The sequence below is a fragment of the Musca domestica genome, unplaced genomic scaffold (genome assembly GCF_030504385.1).
Source record: "Musca domestica strain aabys unplaced genomic scaffold, Musca_domestica.polishedcontigs.V.1.1 12, whole genome shotgun sequence".
NCBI classification, from domain to species: domain Eukaryota; kingdom Metazoa; phylum Arthropoda; class Insecta; order Diptera; family Muscidae; genus Musca; species Musca domestica.
Genome location: NW_026712155.1, coordinates 2,444,937 through 2,463,347, shown reverse-complemented (window position 1 = coordinate 2,463,347; position 18,411 = coordinate 2,444,937). Strand labels below are relative to the sequence as shown.

Below are 18,411 nucleotides of genomic sequence, written 5' to 3'. Positions count from 1 at the left end.
TCCGATTTGATCCAAACTTGGTACATCGTAATATTATTATTATTATCGGAGATAAGCAATATCGGTGCCCTACTTCTGGTACCTCCCCCACAAAATGTCAAAATTTTCAAAGAAAATAATTTATTGCACAGAAAGAGAAGGAATAATCCGATTTTTCTCCAACTTTGCAAATCCTAATATTTGCATCAGTGCTAGGTCATGTGCGAAAATGATCAATATCGGTGCACTCTATCAAGTACCTCCCCCACAAAAGGTCAAAATTTAAATTAATTGTAACTCTTATAAAATGTGATATAAGTGTCCAATTGTCTTTAAATTAAACACATCACAATATTAACCCAAAGTCTGGTGTGAAGATGGGATATATCGGTCCTCTCCTTCTGGTACCTCCCCCACAAAGGGCCAAAATTTTGTATATCCATGGAGGTCATAAAATACGAAATTAACATCAGATTCCATTCAGACTTGACACGTCTTAATATTTCTATCAATACGAACTCTGTTATTAAGATGGTAGAGATTCGACCATTATTTCTGGTGCCTCCCTCACAAAGGGTCAATGTTTTGAATAACCAAAACGATCATAAAATCCTAAATAAGCATCCGGTTCTCTTTAAATTACACACATTACAATATTTTTATTAACCAAAGGTCTGGTGTGAATATGGAATATATCGGTCCACTCCTTTATGCCTCTCCCACAAAGGGTCAACTTTTTGAGTAACCATAAAGCTCATAAAACGCAGAAGAACGTCCGATTGAATTCTGACTTGAAACATCTCAATATTTCCATCAACACAAGATCTGCTATAAATATGGTAGGGTTCAAAATTTTGAATAACAAAACCCTCAAAGAAATCGAAATAAACATCCAACTCCCTTCAAATTTCATACATCCAAATATTTTTGCTAATGCAAGATCTATTGTGAAGATTATATATATCTGCCAACCCCTTCTGGTACTCCACCAACAAAGGGTCAAAATTTCCAATGCTTATATCTGTCATAACTTGTGAAACAAGTCGGCTATATCTAAATACTTCTCCCAACAAGAAACCTAAGATGAATATGGAATTTATGTTTTTGCATAAAATTGGATATAAATGTTGGATTTGGCATTGGCCAACTGCTTCGTTTGAAAACTCTAACTGCAGTTTGAACTAACTCAAGGCTGTTGGTATACATTTGTCGGAATAACCAACTGAAACTATTTTAATTGTTATAATTTTTTTTTATTTTGAGCTTTTTGGGATATAGGGATATTGCCCAACTTCGAACTCCTTTGTAAGTTTGAATTAAATCGATTACTCCCTTCCAATTCGTCTAGATCGACTCTAAATTGGGTATAAAACCCTTATTTTATAATTGTTCAGAGTGATGTTTGAAAACTTTTCAAATAAAAAAGTGGCAGCAACATTTTCAACTTTCAAGTGTTTCAAATTCCAAAGGTTACACCCCAACTCTTTAAAGAAGTCATACCTCGAAATGTAAACTCTTACATTTCCAGCAATTCACTATGCCACCAGCCTAATTGAGTGCTTCCGCACAATGGACCATTAGTAGTTTTGGGAAACCAACCAATCAACCTGTCATGTTTAATTTCTATTTTCTGTAATTAAGTCTCAATTTTACGGTATTTGGAAAAAAACTTAAATTATATTTCATGGCTATTTGCACTGTGACTGTTGTTTGTGCTGTTTTATTCTAGTTATTACTATCCCGCCCTCCTCCCCACATACTTACATATATCCAATTACGGCGTTCTCCTGTAATTATCGTTCCAGTACTTGAGTGTATTGATCACTAGGCCAGGGCAAGCAACAACAAAAAACACACACAAATAATAATTGACCACCATTACCGAGGCATCCATCCAGTGCGGTGACACTAATTAGTGGTCCACTCCATGGCATTCGCTGATGATGATGATATGCGAGAATGATAACTTTAAAATATGACAAGCATTTATTGTCACAAATGATTTTGATACGCTTTTAATCGCACCTCCTCCTTGCCATCCTCCTCCTCATATCAAAGTAAATGCATTAATTGCGCTAGTTATGGATGAGTGACAAAGCGTACGTGGCTCTGTGAAAGTGGAAATTTAAATACACACCGCTCTTACCTGTGTAATTTGAAATTATGACACTGCAAAATACATATGTATATCATTTCGAAATTTCATTTCATACATAGAAAGTGTAATCGCTTTTCCTTTTAGAGGTCTAAGCTAAACATGAAAAAGGTCATTATTGTGTCTACTCGTGCCATTCTTGTACGCTTATTTCGCTCAGTTCAAAAACAATAACCCACAACAATAGAACTTTCTGTACTTGACCCAAAAAATAAAGAGACGTCGTTCTGTATGCTAATTCGTCATACCACATGTCTGTAGGTAGGTAGGTGTATCAGTTCGTCTTTAGCACTTGACTTACTTACGATACAACATGTGACGACCGCAACGGCCGAGCTGCGATTGCTAATCGATATCGTTCAACATTTCGTTCACTCATTCAGTGCCTCGCCCATTCATTCAACAGTTTCGTAGTTTTTTTTTTTTTGCAATGTGAAAGTATTGTGTATGAGGCACAGGTACACTGCTAGACAACAACAGTAGAGAGCAAATGTTTGCAAATGAATAACATTATGAAACAATACGAAATTTAGAAATGTAGTTGTTATAACATTAAAATGGTCTATAACAAGGAATCTTTATTCTGACACTAGGTAGAATGTATGAATTCGGACAATCATCAATTATCGAGATGGCAATCATCTTTCATAGAAATAAGTTAAAACAAATCAAGGTTTAAAATAGTAAGTTCGGCTGGGCCGAAATTTTGATACCCTCCAAAATGATATATACAATGCCGAAATAAGGACCAATATCAATATTTTTTTGTATGACAGTTGGGCAATAAAAAATAACTGTAACAAAATCAAACGCCATAGTTTTTACATTTTTTTCTTAAATTTTATTGTATGAAAGCGAAAAATGTCGGAAATAGCATCAAATTTTAGAATAAGTTTAGATTTGTTCGAATTGGTCACCTTCGGCACGAAATATGTCTTTCAAACCGCCAATGAAACCGTCAAACGCTGCCCGAATGTTGCTCTGCGGTATTTTGGCCCATTCCTAGAGAAGCGCTTGCTTGAGGTGATCGACACTTTGGTATTTTTTAGTGCCAACCTTGCTTTCCAAAATACTCCAGACACAATTATCCAACGGATTTGTATCCGGAGATTTTGGTGGGCATTGTGCGCTTGAAAAGAAGCGAGGACCCTCATTTTGTTACCATTATAGGGTGGCGCGTGCGGAGGGTGATGGTGCTGAGCTCTGTTGGGATGTCCAAGGTCTGCGGCTAAAATGTTTGCGTGCCCAAGGCCAGAATATTTTCGCGATAATATTCGGCATTCATTCTGATGCCACGGTTGATTAATACGAGCAGAGGGTGAGCAGAGGGTGATCGGCTGTTATGGCGGCTTACATCATCACCATGGCCGGCGCTTGAGTTCTGGTGGCCAACCGAAGGTGCACATTTTCAGCTGACCTCTTTGGCAAGTAAACACGATCATTTTGTTTTACAAACTGCCGGACAACGAATGTTTTTCTCATCGGAAAAAACCAAATTGGGCAGTTCACCACTTTCGGCCAAGCGAAGCAATTCTTTAGCTCTTTTGAGTCTATTTTCTTTCTGTTGCGGTGTAAGTTCTTGCACTTTTTGGAATGTCAATGGCTTTCCCCGAGCTCATTTTTCAATATTTGCCGAATGGAATATTGCGATATGTTCAGCTTGCAAGAAATTTTTCGGCCACTGCGACGCGGGTTTTCTAGCAAGTCGCTTCTTTGCTTTCGAACCATTTCTGCTGATGCTGTTTTCTTCCGTCCACTACGCTACCAATATCAAGGTAATGAGCGATGGTACGAGACACATAAGATTTATTCACAATTAATTGCTAGAGTGCTCTTGTGCCACTTGTGGTTGTCCAGCCAAATATAAAGAAATCGAGCTATCACGCTTGAATTCCATCATGAATAACTTTTTTTCTGGAAAAGTCTCACCAAAATACTTTTGTACGATTGTAAACAATATAATGAGCTGTCACTATATAATTTTAACAGCTGTCGGACGAGTACCTACCGATATTCGGTATTTTGATGATTTTTGCCGCATTTCTCCACGGATTTGTCTAAAAATTTGAATTTGTCCTGTTCTATGTCCGGTGGTGAAACATTGAATACTTAGGTCCACGCACATATAACGATATCCACCGATATTCGGTATTTTGATAATCCTAGCCATATTTACCCAGGAAATGATTTCAAATCTGATATTTGAGAAGATTTGGTAGATGACAATCCTTGAAGTATAAAATTCTGCTTAGAGGTTCCCGTTTTGCTATGGACCAATATAACGGCGTCACCCATTTTATGTTTTTTTTTTTCAAGTTTAACTGGACTATCCAAACGGTCTTACTGGTATTTGTAGTTTAAAGTGGAATGTTTTCTTTACAAATGGTGGAGGATATTAAAGGTTCGGCCCGTCTGAACTTAAGGGCTAAGTACATAAGAAGCTTGAAGTCATGGCTAGGCATATTTTGTGACATTTCACAAAGGGATTACAGAGCCGCACTAAAATCCAGCCTTCGTTTTCCATTATAATTTGACATTAATATGCCTAGCCATGACTTCAAGCTTCTTATGTACTTAGCCCTTTAATGTTTTTTACTTGTTTTAAAAGATATTGACTTTGTTCCTTAATTTGAGTCAGGATTTTGTTTTTTTTGCCAGTTGTCATGCCATTGTTTCCAATTGAAGAAAACTTATAACCCGAACTATAAATTTTGTATGCATTTTACGGTAGGGTATTTTCGTAAATGTGTAAACATTTAATGCTAATGAGGGAAAAGTTGTTTTATTGTTGCTGTTGTTGTCATTATTTGAATAATGGACTACCTCAAACTGCGATGCTCGGCTGTATGGATATTCGAACATTTTTTTGCTGATTCATTGTTTATTAAAGAAATCGGCAGTGTATTTATTTTGCAGGAATGTGCATGCATATTTGATATTGACGTACATCATTGTTTTGTCGACATGCTTAAATTATTTCCAATATGTTTTAAAATTTAAAATGGAATAAAATATTTTTTTTTTGCCATAAAAAAGCAACTACGTCTTAAAAGACCTAAGATAAAAACGTCCAGCTCTTAAATTGGTCTAGCTTTTAGACATGGTTTTTTAATAAAATTTTTGAGAAGAAAATCATGAAACTACGTCAAATAACATTTTCATTTTGGTAACCAAATATCCTCACGGCATGCTCTAATCATATTATTGGATCCTCTTGAGAGTCCAAATCTAAATCCTCAGAGTGGTCGTGTTTCACTTTAAGGTTTAAAGAATATACCTGAAGAAATTTAAATGTTTAGATCATAAACGATCAAACGGTTCGTGCAGTTGACGAAGTTTTTCGACTAAGATAAGGTTGCCTGCGAGCAACACCACAAAGTTGATTATTTTATAACTCCTCATTCGGTTAAAGTATTTCTTAGAAACGGGGTCTAGACAGGATATGGTATATATCCGAACATTGTGTATATGGATCCGTTGATAAGAGGAAACATTTTCTCAAAAGCAGTATGAAAATACATTCCTCTGAAAAAAATTAGAAGAAAAAATAATCGGCAGCTTTTACTACGCTACAGCTTTGAATAATAAATGTAAATATTATTTTCTTCACATTTACGTATTTTGTTATTTCCTTTTTGTTCATACGCTCATAATTTTTTCGGCTATGGCCGAATATTAATTCCGCACACTAGACTCAGACTTTATTCCGGTAAAATTTTAAATTTGAAACTTTGTGTTTATGCCATTAATCACATCAACTACGTTGCCAGCAAATTCGTATAATTTGCACCAATTCACGCTCCCAAACAAAATATCATTTACCGATTACCGGGCCTTTGTCTGTTTGGAAGCACGTGTTCGTAAATACGCGAACAATGCCGTTGTAATGATGCTCTCATAAAATGATGCTGCTTTTGATGGTTAGTAGCTGTGCTTACAAATGTTCAGCCAAGCCAAATAAAGTCGTGAATAATGGAAGCTGTGCATCCACTCTCGACTGCTGCTGCTGATTTGCATTTATCACACATAAGTGCCAATTGATTAGGATCCTCTGAATTTGGTGTGGATAAAAATAGTAGAATTTGCAAAGTTAAAAAATTGAAATGCTTGCATTTTGGAAATACCAGGATTTTTGTGGTTTTGACCCTTTGTTAGAGACGTTTCAAGAAGAAATGGACCCTATTTTTTTTGTTAATTTCGGCCGGGCCGAACTTTTAATACCCTCCACCTTTGAGTAAAAGAAACATTTTCCTATAGAAGTATCTGAATTCAAGAATGTTCCACTTTATACTTCAAATACCAGCAGGGTCGTGTGATTAATGAGGTGTTATATGGGGCATACCAAAACGGGTGCCTATATAGACAATTTTAAATTACAAAGATTGTTATCTATTGCGAGTCTTTAATGCCAATATTGAAAAAATGTCGTGGGTAAAAAAAACATGGACCTAAAAAAACATGGACCAATGTTCTTTCACCGGAGCTAGAACCCATTTCCAAATACAAATAACAATTTTTAGACAAATCCGTTGAAAAATGTGGCAAAAATCATCAAAATACCGAATGTGGGGAGGAACCGTTATATGGAGGTTATAGGAAAACGTGGACCTATACAATGTTCCGCGACCTGAGCTAGAACCCATTATGACCTACAAATTCCATCTTTTAGAAAAATCTGTAACAAAAATGTGTCAAAATACCGAATGTCGGGAGGTACCCGTTATATGGTGGCTGTACCAAAACGTGGACTGATATATCTCATTTTCAATACCAACCATCCTAGACATAATACAAATTTTTGTGCCAAATTTTGAAGCTCTGCGTCAAATAATGTGGGATGTCTCGTGATTTCAACAGGCAGACAGACGGACATATTTAAATCGAGTTAGAATTTTATGCTGATCATGGATATATACACTTAATGGGGTCTACGACAAATATTTAGGGTTATTACAAACGGAATGACCCTCCTTTTCAAGGTGGAGGGTATAAAAATAGAAAATCGACACAAGTGTATAAAATTGCAAAAATTTAAATAAGAATTCCATGAGATTATCTTTTTGGTTTGATTTTTCAGAAATCATTCGAAACTTAGACCAGGTGGATAAAAATTTCTATTTTCCAACAGATTCCAGCTCATAATACATGCACATGTATCATCTCCAGAGTAGCGTCATCCATACCCCCATCATCCATGTGATGTATTCATGTAGACGATTTGCCATGCCATGCCATAACAACATTAGTTGTGACGGAATGTTTCTGACATCAGGCAGGTGCTGCCGAGTCGATGGGGGCGTTCTCCAATTTAGATTTTTGCAACAATTTACTTAAATCAAGCTGTTGTTGCTGCTTTGGCCTGTCGTTTACTTTGGCAGGCAGGCAGTAGTCATTGTCGAACAAGGAAAACAGCAGCGGACAAAGAGTGTGATAAAAGATGGGGGGCACTGGGTTCAGGGTATACATACATAAAATTACAAATGTGCATGTTAACGAGCAGGGCTCACAGATTCTTTTCAACATTGACAACACATGCACAGGTGTTGTTGAATGGTTGCTGCTGTTGTTTAAATAATCGTTTTTGTTTTCATTTTAACATTTTAACGAGAAAGTGCAAAACAATCTAAACAACAAGAACAACAACATCAACTTTTTTTGCATTTACTTTGTGGTGGCATGTCAGTGGTGTTGGTCGGTTGGTTGGTTAAGTGACAACATTAATTATGCTGTTATTTCATTAAAGGCGTCCCACATTCATACGACTGGCATATCAAACATTATAAAGCTTAGAGGCTGCACTACCCGCCACAACATTTCTCTTCATGGGAAACAAAGTGGCAATGAAAGAACGATCTGCTCGTTCGCAGCGACACCTTGAATATTAGTCATTGGGCAGAGCACAGGTAAGGCCTGTCGCCCTCAATACAAAGAGTCCTAAGCATCGTAATGTTGATATCATCCTACAAACCAAATTGTAACATTTATAGGATTTCTGCCCCATTTGAGCAGTTTCATTCCAGTACAGCACTTTTTGAATCAATTCCAAAACAACATCACCTATCATCTAATTGCTCTCATAAATTGTTACATTAACGAAACAACATTAAATGTTGCAACTTAAATGCGACAACAACACGAAGTAAATAATGGAAACGAAACAACAATGTGCATGTCTCTTGGTCATACTTTATATCTGGCTTCTCTATTTTCTGTCCCCCTGAAAAAAACCCCATCGATTGCGTGTAAAATTGAAAATTACACCATTGATGTTGTTGTCGTTAAACCTCTCTACCCCTCACCCCTTTCACTTCTTTATGTTTGTTGTTATTTTTGTCATGAAAACAATTTAAACGGTCGACCAGACCAGCCGGCCACAGGTTACATTTAACACTAAATTTATTCATATTGTCTGTCTGTCGGATGGTTAGCTATGTGCTTTTGTTGTTTTTGGCTGGGTCCATTTGATTTCTATAATTCAGTTGTAGAAATGCTCAACATTGAAAACGAATTCCACAACATGACATGAAATTCATTCTCGCAACCGACCTGACTGACCATTCTATATGGACGAGAAACCACAGTATCGGTCAGCCGAAAAATTGCGAATGCATTTAATTTGGTACGGAAAAAAGTGCATCATCAAAATAACAACCTAGATCCCTAGAATGCATTTAATTTGGTACGGAAAAAAGTGCATCATCAAAATAACAACCTAGATCCCTGGATAAAATGAAGTAGACTTCGATAGATTTTGTCTGTGTGACCTCTCGTGGTCGAATTAAAGGACGGGTACGACTTCTGATACCTCATATGACATATAAGGCGAAAATGTTACCAAAAATAGTCGAAACTTGGTACACGGCAATTTTAATTTAATACTTAGTTCAGGTGTGAGAGTAAAAAAATTGCTTACTCCTATCGTACCTTCCGAAAAAGACCGCAATTTTTTATGAAAAATGAAAATGAAATATATCCGTTAAAATTAGAAAATGTTGAATTAATCCTTGATTCTGCCAAACGTCATACATACAAATGTTTCTACTAAATTTGAAGTGCGATAATAGAATCCTTAAAAAAATAAAAAAAATCATAAATTTGGTACAGACCTCAGAAAAACTTGCGGGAGTAATAAATAATAAAACGAGCAAAACTCTAACCTTCAGTTTCGCTCGAATAAGAGCGAGTATACTTTTTCATTTTAGAGTGGGAGCAAAATTCGTTCAAAAAGGAGCAGATTCAGCTTGCTCTTTCACTCTCCCCACCCTCTTATCTACAGAACACAGCAACATCAAATCACATAACAAAATATTCGAGAAATCCTGCTCGGGAGTAAGTCTCACTCCGAGTAAATCTGTGCTATGATCTTGTATAATGTAAATGAAGTCTTCGATCTGGTGCACTTTTGTTTGTCTTAATATTTTTGTCAAACCTAAGTGGTAAGGTCTTCAAAATTCTACAAAGTCCCAAATTTTTGGCCAGGAAATCCGGAAATAAAAATAACTCTGGAAGGGAGTATCCGATTTGATCCAAACTTGGTACATCGTAATTTTATTATCAAGTTCGGAGATGGGTAATATCGGTCCACTCCTCCTGGTACCTCACCCACAAAGGTTCAAAATTTTGAGTATCCATGAAGCTCTTAAAATTGGAAATTTACATCCGATTCCATTCAGACTTGATACATCTCAATATTTCCATCAACACAAGATCTTTTATAAAGATGGTAGAGATTGGACGGCTTCTTCTGGTACCTCCCCTACATAGCCTTCAAGATTTTGAAATACAAAACGCTCAAAGAAAGCGAAATAAGCAACCAACTCTCTTCAAATTTCATATATATTTTTGCTAATGCAGGAGCTGTTGTGAAGATGATATATATCTGCGAACCCCTTCAGGTACCTCACCCACAAAGAGTCACAATCTGTTATAACTTGCGAAATAAGTCGGCGATTCTTTACAACTTGCTATATCTAAATATTTCTCTTAACCGGAAATCTGATATAAAATTTTTATTTATTCGCAAAAAATTGGATATAAATGTTAAATTTCCTTCAAATTTTGAACATACCAATATTTTTATCTGTATTAGATGGAGTGTGAAAATGGAATACTTCGACCGCTATATCTGTTTTTCCACATTTTTAAAAAAAATTGCACATATCTCATATATAAGTTTATGAAGTAAAAGTATATCAGTCTTTAGTCAAATACGAATTGGTCAATAATGACCAACTGCTTCGGAACCTCCCCTTATAAAGGGTCCACAGTTTGAAAACCGACTGATACTATTTTAATTGTTAGAATTTTGTTTAGCATTTTCTAGTAAAATTCGGAATTTTTTGTCCTTAAAACACCAAGAAAAAAATCAAAATTTCAAGCAAAATCTTTTTAGCTTTTGCCAGAAAATGTATTCTGTACAAGCATTTATGAAATTAATAAAACTAGGTTTCAAATTAAGTAGCCAACTTGCTCTTTCATTTTCACTGAAAATCCTCAAAAAACCATAGCCGTTTTTGGCACTTACTTTCTTCATTTTTTTGTTTAAAAATTAATTTTCGGGATACTGTCGTTTTTTTTTTTTTTTTTTTTTGCGCCAACAATAATTAACTTCTTCCTCCTCTTCTCCAAACACACTCACACAGACTCTGCACTTAACGCAATACGAATCCATACTACATAGAAATATCCATTTCCATTACCGATCTGCTGACTATTATTAAAAAGCTTAATTGTTTGGAAGATATTCCCGTTAAATGTTATTTTGTCTCGTTCTCGGTGTGTGTGTCTGCCAGGACGCTGCTTTTATTTTATGCAATTATTTCTGTTGTTATCTTTCCGGTCATTAGGCACGATACTCCATTTAAAAGTTGATGATGAATGGTCTCAAGGGTAATGGGTGACAATTTGCAGTTCAGTTGCTGTTGATATTTATTATCAATTTGTTGGTGGTAGCCAGCCCATATACGAAAATGATATCTACGGAAGTTGAGTGTCAGTTGCTGATTTAATAATAAAATAATATGAGATAAACTTTTATCCACAAGGTAATTGAAAATGTTAGTTTACAGATACTGAGGACACAAAGTTCTTAGCAGCAATCTTTGTTGAAAATTTAAAAGTTGTCTCCAGAAGTCAAGGTTCGCCCCAATATAATACAAGGATATCGAAATTAATGTTATCGCACTGAACTTAAAATTGTCGCCTTTATAGAGAGTTATTCCATCACTGCCTTCAAATATCAATTAAAACCATTCAAACTCATGTAAAAAAAAAAGCCCTCTGAGAGGAAATTTTCAATCCATTCAGTTATGACTAACTAATCTCAACCAAAAAAAGTTGCCTTCTTAAGGGAAATAACATATTTGATCCTATTTGTAGGAATTTTCTATCAGGTACTACTGTTTTTAATGTAATTTTGTTTCCTACAGTTGGTATCCTTTTTATAAAAAAAGCGATTTAAATTCCAACTTTCTGCAGCCACCAATAATCCAACGATTTTTTTTTTTTTTGTAAGAAATCTTTGGAATAGTTCATGTTCTTTTTACTGGATATTCATTTAAAATCTCTTTTTATTCGATGCGAATAAATTGGACAAAACAAAATCCAAATTATATTTAATGATTTCTTATCCTTTTTTCATTATTTTCTCATTTAGATTGTATTGCAAATCGACGACATCTAAAGATGCGACGGCGGTAGCTGACCAACAACGAACACCAGCACCAGCAAAAGAACCAACAAGCCACAGCAAGAATCCGACATAATCGTCGTAACAAAAGAAAATACAAAACAAACCGACAGTTGTTGAATTTTTTTTTTTGCTGGCAAGGACGGCGGAGATCATGGTGGACATTGATATGGCTGACAAGCAGTTAAATTAGTTTTAAGATTGACACAGACACAGCCCTTTTGTGCTGCAGCTGCTGTGGCTGCCAGCGAACCACAAAATACTGAGGGCTCAACAAAGAAACAACTGCAAACAACACACACACACTCACAATTATATATTCTGAATCATATATATATATAAAAAGACAACGAAATCGTAATTTTACGACGGCTACGAATCTCAGAGCAAGAAAAACAGAACCTACAACAATCCCCCCTGGGAAAGGAGCTGAAATTGAATCCTTTTTTTAAATTAGAGCTTGACGACGCTGGTCGGTTATCCATCGATCTGTTAGCAGCGAAAAACGACCACCACAACCACCAGCAACAAATTCGCCATGACTGTTAAGATTTTTAGACGTGGCTCCGCACGTTGTATTGGCTTGTTATCGGCTTTTATAACAATTCTGCTATGCCTCTACTACATTTCCATGGGACAGCCCTCAAACATACAGCCCAAAGAGCCGATTGCCAGTTTGTTTGTCGGCAGTTCTGGCGGCAGTGGGGCGTCAGCGGTTGGGCCAGGCAACAATCTGGTGGCAGAAAATGGTGCCGACAATACTGTGCCCCAACAACTACGAATTTATGGCAGTAAAGTAAGACACGGCAACAATGAAGATGAGCATGCCCCACCAACGGCATTGAGGCAACATCAATTGATGGCAAAATCTGCAGTCAATGGACCACGACAGAATACGGTCGGTGGTGATGCAGTGGATTACGGCGCTGCAGCAGCTGGTAGCATTGGCGTTGATGGTTCCTTTGGCAGCGCCAATATGTATGTCAATAATCCTCAATGGGGCGATAAATGTTATATTTTAGAGGAGAGCGATACCAACATAACAGCACAAGATGAATATGCTAAATTTGATTTTCAGGTAAGAAATGAAAGAAAAAAGAATAGGAGATGAATTGTAATAAACAATTTTATTGTAACCTAAATCAGAAGGTATTATGTATTTCGGTTGCTTCAAAGATGTGTAATGAATAAATTGTTGTAGCCGATTTAATAGAGAAGTACAGATCAAATAATCTTATATTTTATATATATCTTTATATAATCTTATATTTTTATATAAACTAAACAATTTTTATAAGGGTAGATTCGTTAGATGATTATTTAGATAACACTGTTTCACAATCAACATATTATTTTATTATCAGAAGCTGACAATCTCCGGACTATATTTTACTCGGCCATATTTCTTAATAAAAAGTAGTAACGGATATATTTGGGCACTGTAGTCGATTGTTACAGGTTTTAGAACAGGGCTATAGAAAATAGTTAGGGGTTTTTTAAATTTCTGGCTATTATTGAAACTCTATCATCTTTCTTTCCTGAAACATAATGTTGGACATCCGATAATGGCATATGTGCCCACAATCTTCTTTATTAGCATTAATATGGCATATTTAAACTATCGTTTGCTTACTCTTATTATTTACATAATTTATCCGATTTCAATATCTTTTTAGCCTGAATGGGTGCGTACCAAAGAATATTGGGATCGTGGATTTGAAGAACGTTTTGAGGCTCAGAAGAAAGACAAACAAAGACCACCATTAAAGGTAAGTATCATGATAATATTGCAACATAGTGGATACTAAATATCTATATTTTCTTTTTTTCTATCAGGTTATTGTCGTTCCCCATTCGCACAACGATCCTGGCTGGCTAAAGACCTTTCTCAATTACTTCCAAAGTGATTCGAGACAGATTCTAAATCTAATGGTCACAAAAATGCAAGAGTACACCGATATGACTTTCATATGGTCAGAAATAAGTTTTCTCCAATTGTGGTGGGATCAAGCCCATCCCACAAAGCAAAGGGCGCTGAAAAGACTCATTAATTCGGGACGACTAGAAATAACAACTGGCGGTTGGGTGATGACCGATGAGGCTAATGTTCATCTCTATGCCATGTTAGATCAATTGATTGAAGGCCATCAGTGGCTAAAGAATAATTTAAATGTCACTCCCACCGTGGGCTGGTCCATTGATCCATTTGGCCATGGCAGTACAGTACCTTATTTACTATCCGGCAGCAATTTCGAGGGAGCAATTATACAACGTATTCATTATGCATGGAAACAATGGTTTGCAAGACATCAGAAGGGAGATTTTATGTGGACACCCTACTGGAACTCACATGGTGGTGCAACAGATAAGCAACATCGCAAGGGTAGTCTTCTTACCCATAATATGCCTTTTGATATCTACTCCATCAAAGGTTCGTGTGGACCTCATCCTTTCATATGTTTAAATTTCGATTTTCGTAAAATTCCTGGTGAATACACCGAATATTCAATTAAAGCTCAGTTTATAACCGACGAAAATGTTGAGGAAAAGGCTCAGCTGCTGTTGGAACAGTATTCACGTACTGCTTCGCTCTTTCCACACAACGTGGCGCTGATACCAGTGGGTGATGATTTTCGCTATAATAAAGAGCGCGAAGTTGATCAACAGTATACAAACTATAAAAAGCTCATAGACCATATTATGGCCAATAAAAGACTCTACAACGTCGACATCTCGTTTGGAACACCAAAGGACTATTTCAATGAGATCAAGAAGAGGACGGCTGAATTCCCCACATTCAAGGGAGATTTCTTTGTATACTCTGACATTTTTTCTGAGGGAAGACCAGCATATTGGTCTGGATACTTTACGACACGGCCTTCATACAAAATTCTAAGTGCAGATTTGGAACAAAATCTTCGTGCAGGCGAAATACTCTTCACATTGGCCTACAACACAGCTCGCCAGAGGCATCATGAGAATGCCATTAAGATATTCGAAAAGAACTATGAGAAAATGATTCACGCTAGACGCAATCTAGGTCTGTTCCAGCATCACGATGCCATAACTGGAACTTCAAAGGCTGCTGTTATGCGCGACTATGGTATGCGTTTGTTTGAAAGTATTCAAGACGTAGTTCGTATGCAACAATCAGCCATCGAACTGCTAATACAAAATGGCACTGAGAGACATAATTTCCTACTCAGCGAATTGGAGAGGGATAACTTTAGTAAACTGCCACGAAAGACACCCATTCCATTGGCCACATCTTCTCCCAACAGTGATTTCTCCATTGAGTTTACATCGTCTTCGGCTGATGGCAAGTCTGCTAATTTTGTGGTATTCAATTCATTGACCCATAAACGTGTAGAGGCTCTAACAATTCGAACCACCACACCCTATGTAAAAATTCTTAACGATGCCGGTCAGGAACTGAGGAATGTACAAATAAATCCTGTTTGGAATATCAGTGATCCCTATGAGTTGGGCATGAATATGATGGGATCAGCGACAACGGCTCGCATACGCATTTCGAAACGCCAATATGAAGTAATGTTCTTAGCTGAATTGGATCCATTATCATTGACCTCGTACACGGTCGCAGTAGATGAGGTTAATGCCAAACGTTTGATGTCAACAATCTATTGTGATGAGTGCACAGATCAACTGGATGGAAGTACTACCGAAACGCCAATTGTCAAGGAGGAGTTTGTTGTAAAATCCAAACCACCAGGTGAGTAACTTAAAGAATGCAAATTGTTTCTGTGAAATTGAAATATTTGTAAAGATCAATAGCTTTATAAAAAATTGAGTATCAAACACTTACTAATTCCTTGTTCTTTTTTCAGGCGACATCCAATTGGAAAATAATTTCATGCGCTTATTGTTTGATGAGAAGACCGGGTTTTTGAAGACAAACACTCGTAAAGGCCTTAATCAACAGCTATTAAATCCAATGCAATGCGCCATTAAATTTGCCGCCTATCGCAGTGCTCAATTCCATTCCGGAGCCTATCTGTTTAAAACTGATCCTGAGCAGAGTGAGGCAGAGAAAGATGTTTTAGAGCAATATGAAGACAAGCGTATTATTATAACATCGGGATTGATTGCCAGTGATGTAACCGTAATATATGGACCATTTTTGGCTCATACAGTTCGAATTTTCAATACAAAAACACATTTGGATGCAGCAATCTATTTTGAAAATGATATAGATTTTGAACCACCGCCAAAGAATCGTGAAACCGAGCTGTTTATGCGTTTTATAACGGATATTGATAATATTGCTCCTGTTAATAAGGACACATTAAAAGACGGCGATACCATTCCGGAGTTGCCAGAATTTTTCACTGATCAAAATGGTTTTCAATTTCATAGGTGAGTTTAGAGTTAGGGAGAGAAAACCCAAAGAATTGTTTGTAATTATTTTACATTTTTTATCCTTCCAGACGCGTTAAGGTGCCTTCTATTGGCATTGAGGGCAATTATTTCCCCATTACAACGGCAGCCTTTATGCAAGATGATAAAGTACGATTTTCATTACTTACCACCCATGCTCAGGGTGCTGCCAGTTATGAACCGGGTCAACTGGAGGTAATGCTGGACCGCCGTACTCTGTATGATGATTATCGTGGCATGGGTGAAGGTATTGTAGACAGTCGTCTAACGCGTCACAAATTCTGGGTTGTCATAGAAGATATGCCTGTGGTAACAAAACCCAAAAAGTATCAAGTACCCAGCCTCCTGACAAACTATTTAGCCAATGGTTTGCGTTATCCACCCACCATTTACTTTGTGGAGAATTTTGAAAATCCACCTCAGCTAAAGAATAAAGCTTTGCTCTTGGACAATGGCGCCTGGCCTTGTGATGTACATTTGATCAATTTCCGTACCCTATCCGAGGAACAATTGCAGCTATTTCCCTCATCGTCAGCTTTAGTGGTATTACAACGGCAGGGTTTCGATTGTTCAGTAAACAACAGACAAGATATCGACCTACTTGTCGGTGTGTGTCCCTTCCAACATCAAGGCCTGGGAAATGTTAATTTCAATAAATTGCATTTAAGCTCTTTGGAAACCACCAGTTTAACTGGCATATTGCCAGGACATAGACGTAAGCAATTGAAGAGTTTCAATGACATCATCATAGAACCAATGGAGTTATTAACATTCAATGTCACATTTAAGACTTAGAACTAAGAGTAATATCCAAAAAAAGTAATGAAAAGAATCAGTATGTAAGCACTTAGTTTAAGCTGTTTATTTATTTAGTTTTTATTTCCAAGAATCTCAAACAACCAATCACACACACACACACACCACGACACATACAAATGACTGATTTTTTGCTTTAATTTTTAATTATCTACCTACCTAGCACTTTTACCAAATGACTGAATTTCTTAAAGAATATAACATTTTTACAGAACTTCTTCTATTTTTCACACGAACTATGTTTACAAATGGAGTAAATTTGTTCAATACTATTTGGTTAAATATGCACGGAATGCATGGTTCCATCCTTTGACTCTTGTCCAACCATTCCAAATAAACTTTTTGTTTAACGACTCGCAATAGCTTTCACATGACAACAACAGTCAGTTTTCCAATGGAACACACTGTTTGCTGGTAGAGTGTTCTTTTCAATATGCATATGCATAGTTTTCTTTTATAGACATCATACCTCTTTAATTTTTATTTTTGTTTCTATACAAAGCAAATAGTACACATTATTTTTTTAAATTGATTTTATTCGAATAAAATAGGCTATAGTTTAAAATGTAGGTCAGTAATAGTTCAAATATTTTTATAGCAGAAGTATCAATGAAATTTCACTTAAATTGTAAATTGTGTGTTATTTCCAATGGAATCGAATGGAGTCGAATACTGAATTTGACTAATATTGTATTTTGTTCTAGATATAATCAAAGAAGTGCAATATATGCCAACACGTCCTCTTTTTGTCCTTCATCATTATATAGAAACTAGATTCAGATGGTATTTATTTAAGGAAAAAAATGTATATTTACAATGTAACAAAAACATAACCGTAACTCATACACACACAGAGTACATTTTATATATGTATGTATGTACCTTTTCTCTTGAACCAGACCAGATTTTACGATAAATCGTTAGAAAACAAAATATAAATCTTTTTAATTGAAGTACTTTTCATATTATTATAATAATTATTATTATTGAAACTCTTTAAATAAAGGTTTATTTTTCTCAGGCATTATTTAACAAAACAAAAACATTGTCACATAAGAAGAAACCCTAATTAAAATGCGAAAGAAAAGAAACATTTTATAATATGGCATTACACAAACGAATTATCCTAGATCCATAGTGGTTTTATACATCCAGAACACATTATTCACGCATCACTGTAAATTTGTAGTTTTTTTTTTATTGTTTTTTAGAAAAGGAAAATAATATTGTATGGAATGAAAATGTTGACACTAAAAATGGCAATAAAGTATTGGACATTGGTAATTTAAAAACGTTTGTTTTCTAAGTCTTTAATATAAAAACATTTCTAAAAAAAGTAGAAGAGATCAATATAATTATAATGGGACATTTGTCC

General features: G+C 36.0%; 1 protein-coding gene across 1 annotated transcript in view; it reads left to right on the top strand.

Annotated features, from left to right (window-relative positions):
• LOC101890572 (alpha-mannosidase 2) overlaps positions 1 to 18,358 on the top strand; it is a 39,747-nt gene extending 21,389 nt beyond the window's left edge. Inside the window, exons 2-6 of the mRNA XM_059118068.1 lie at positions 11,790 to 12,900; positions 13,499 to 13,591; positions 13,659 to 15,555; positions 15,671 to 16,199; positions 16,271 to 18,358. Of these exons, the coding sequence (XP_058974051.1) occupies positions 12,361 to 12,900; positions 13,499 to 13,591; positions 13,659 to 15,555; positions 15,671 to 16,199; positions 16,271 to 17,015 (3,804 nt within the window). The 5' untranslated portion in view covers positions 11,790 to 12,360 and the 3' untranslated portion in view covers positions 17,016 to 18,358. The remainder of the gene's footprint in view (positions 1 to 11,789; positions 12,901 to 13,498; positions 13,592 to 13,658; positions 15,556 to 15,670; positions 16,200 to 16,270) is intronic.
• The last annotated feature ends 53 nt before the right edge of the window (positions 18,359 to 18,411 follow it).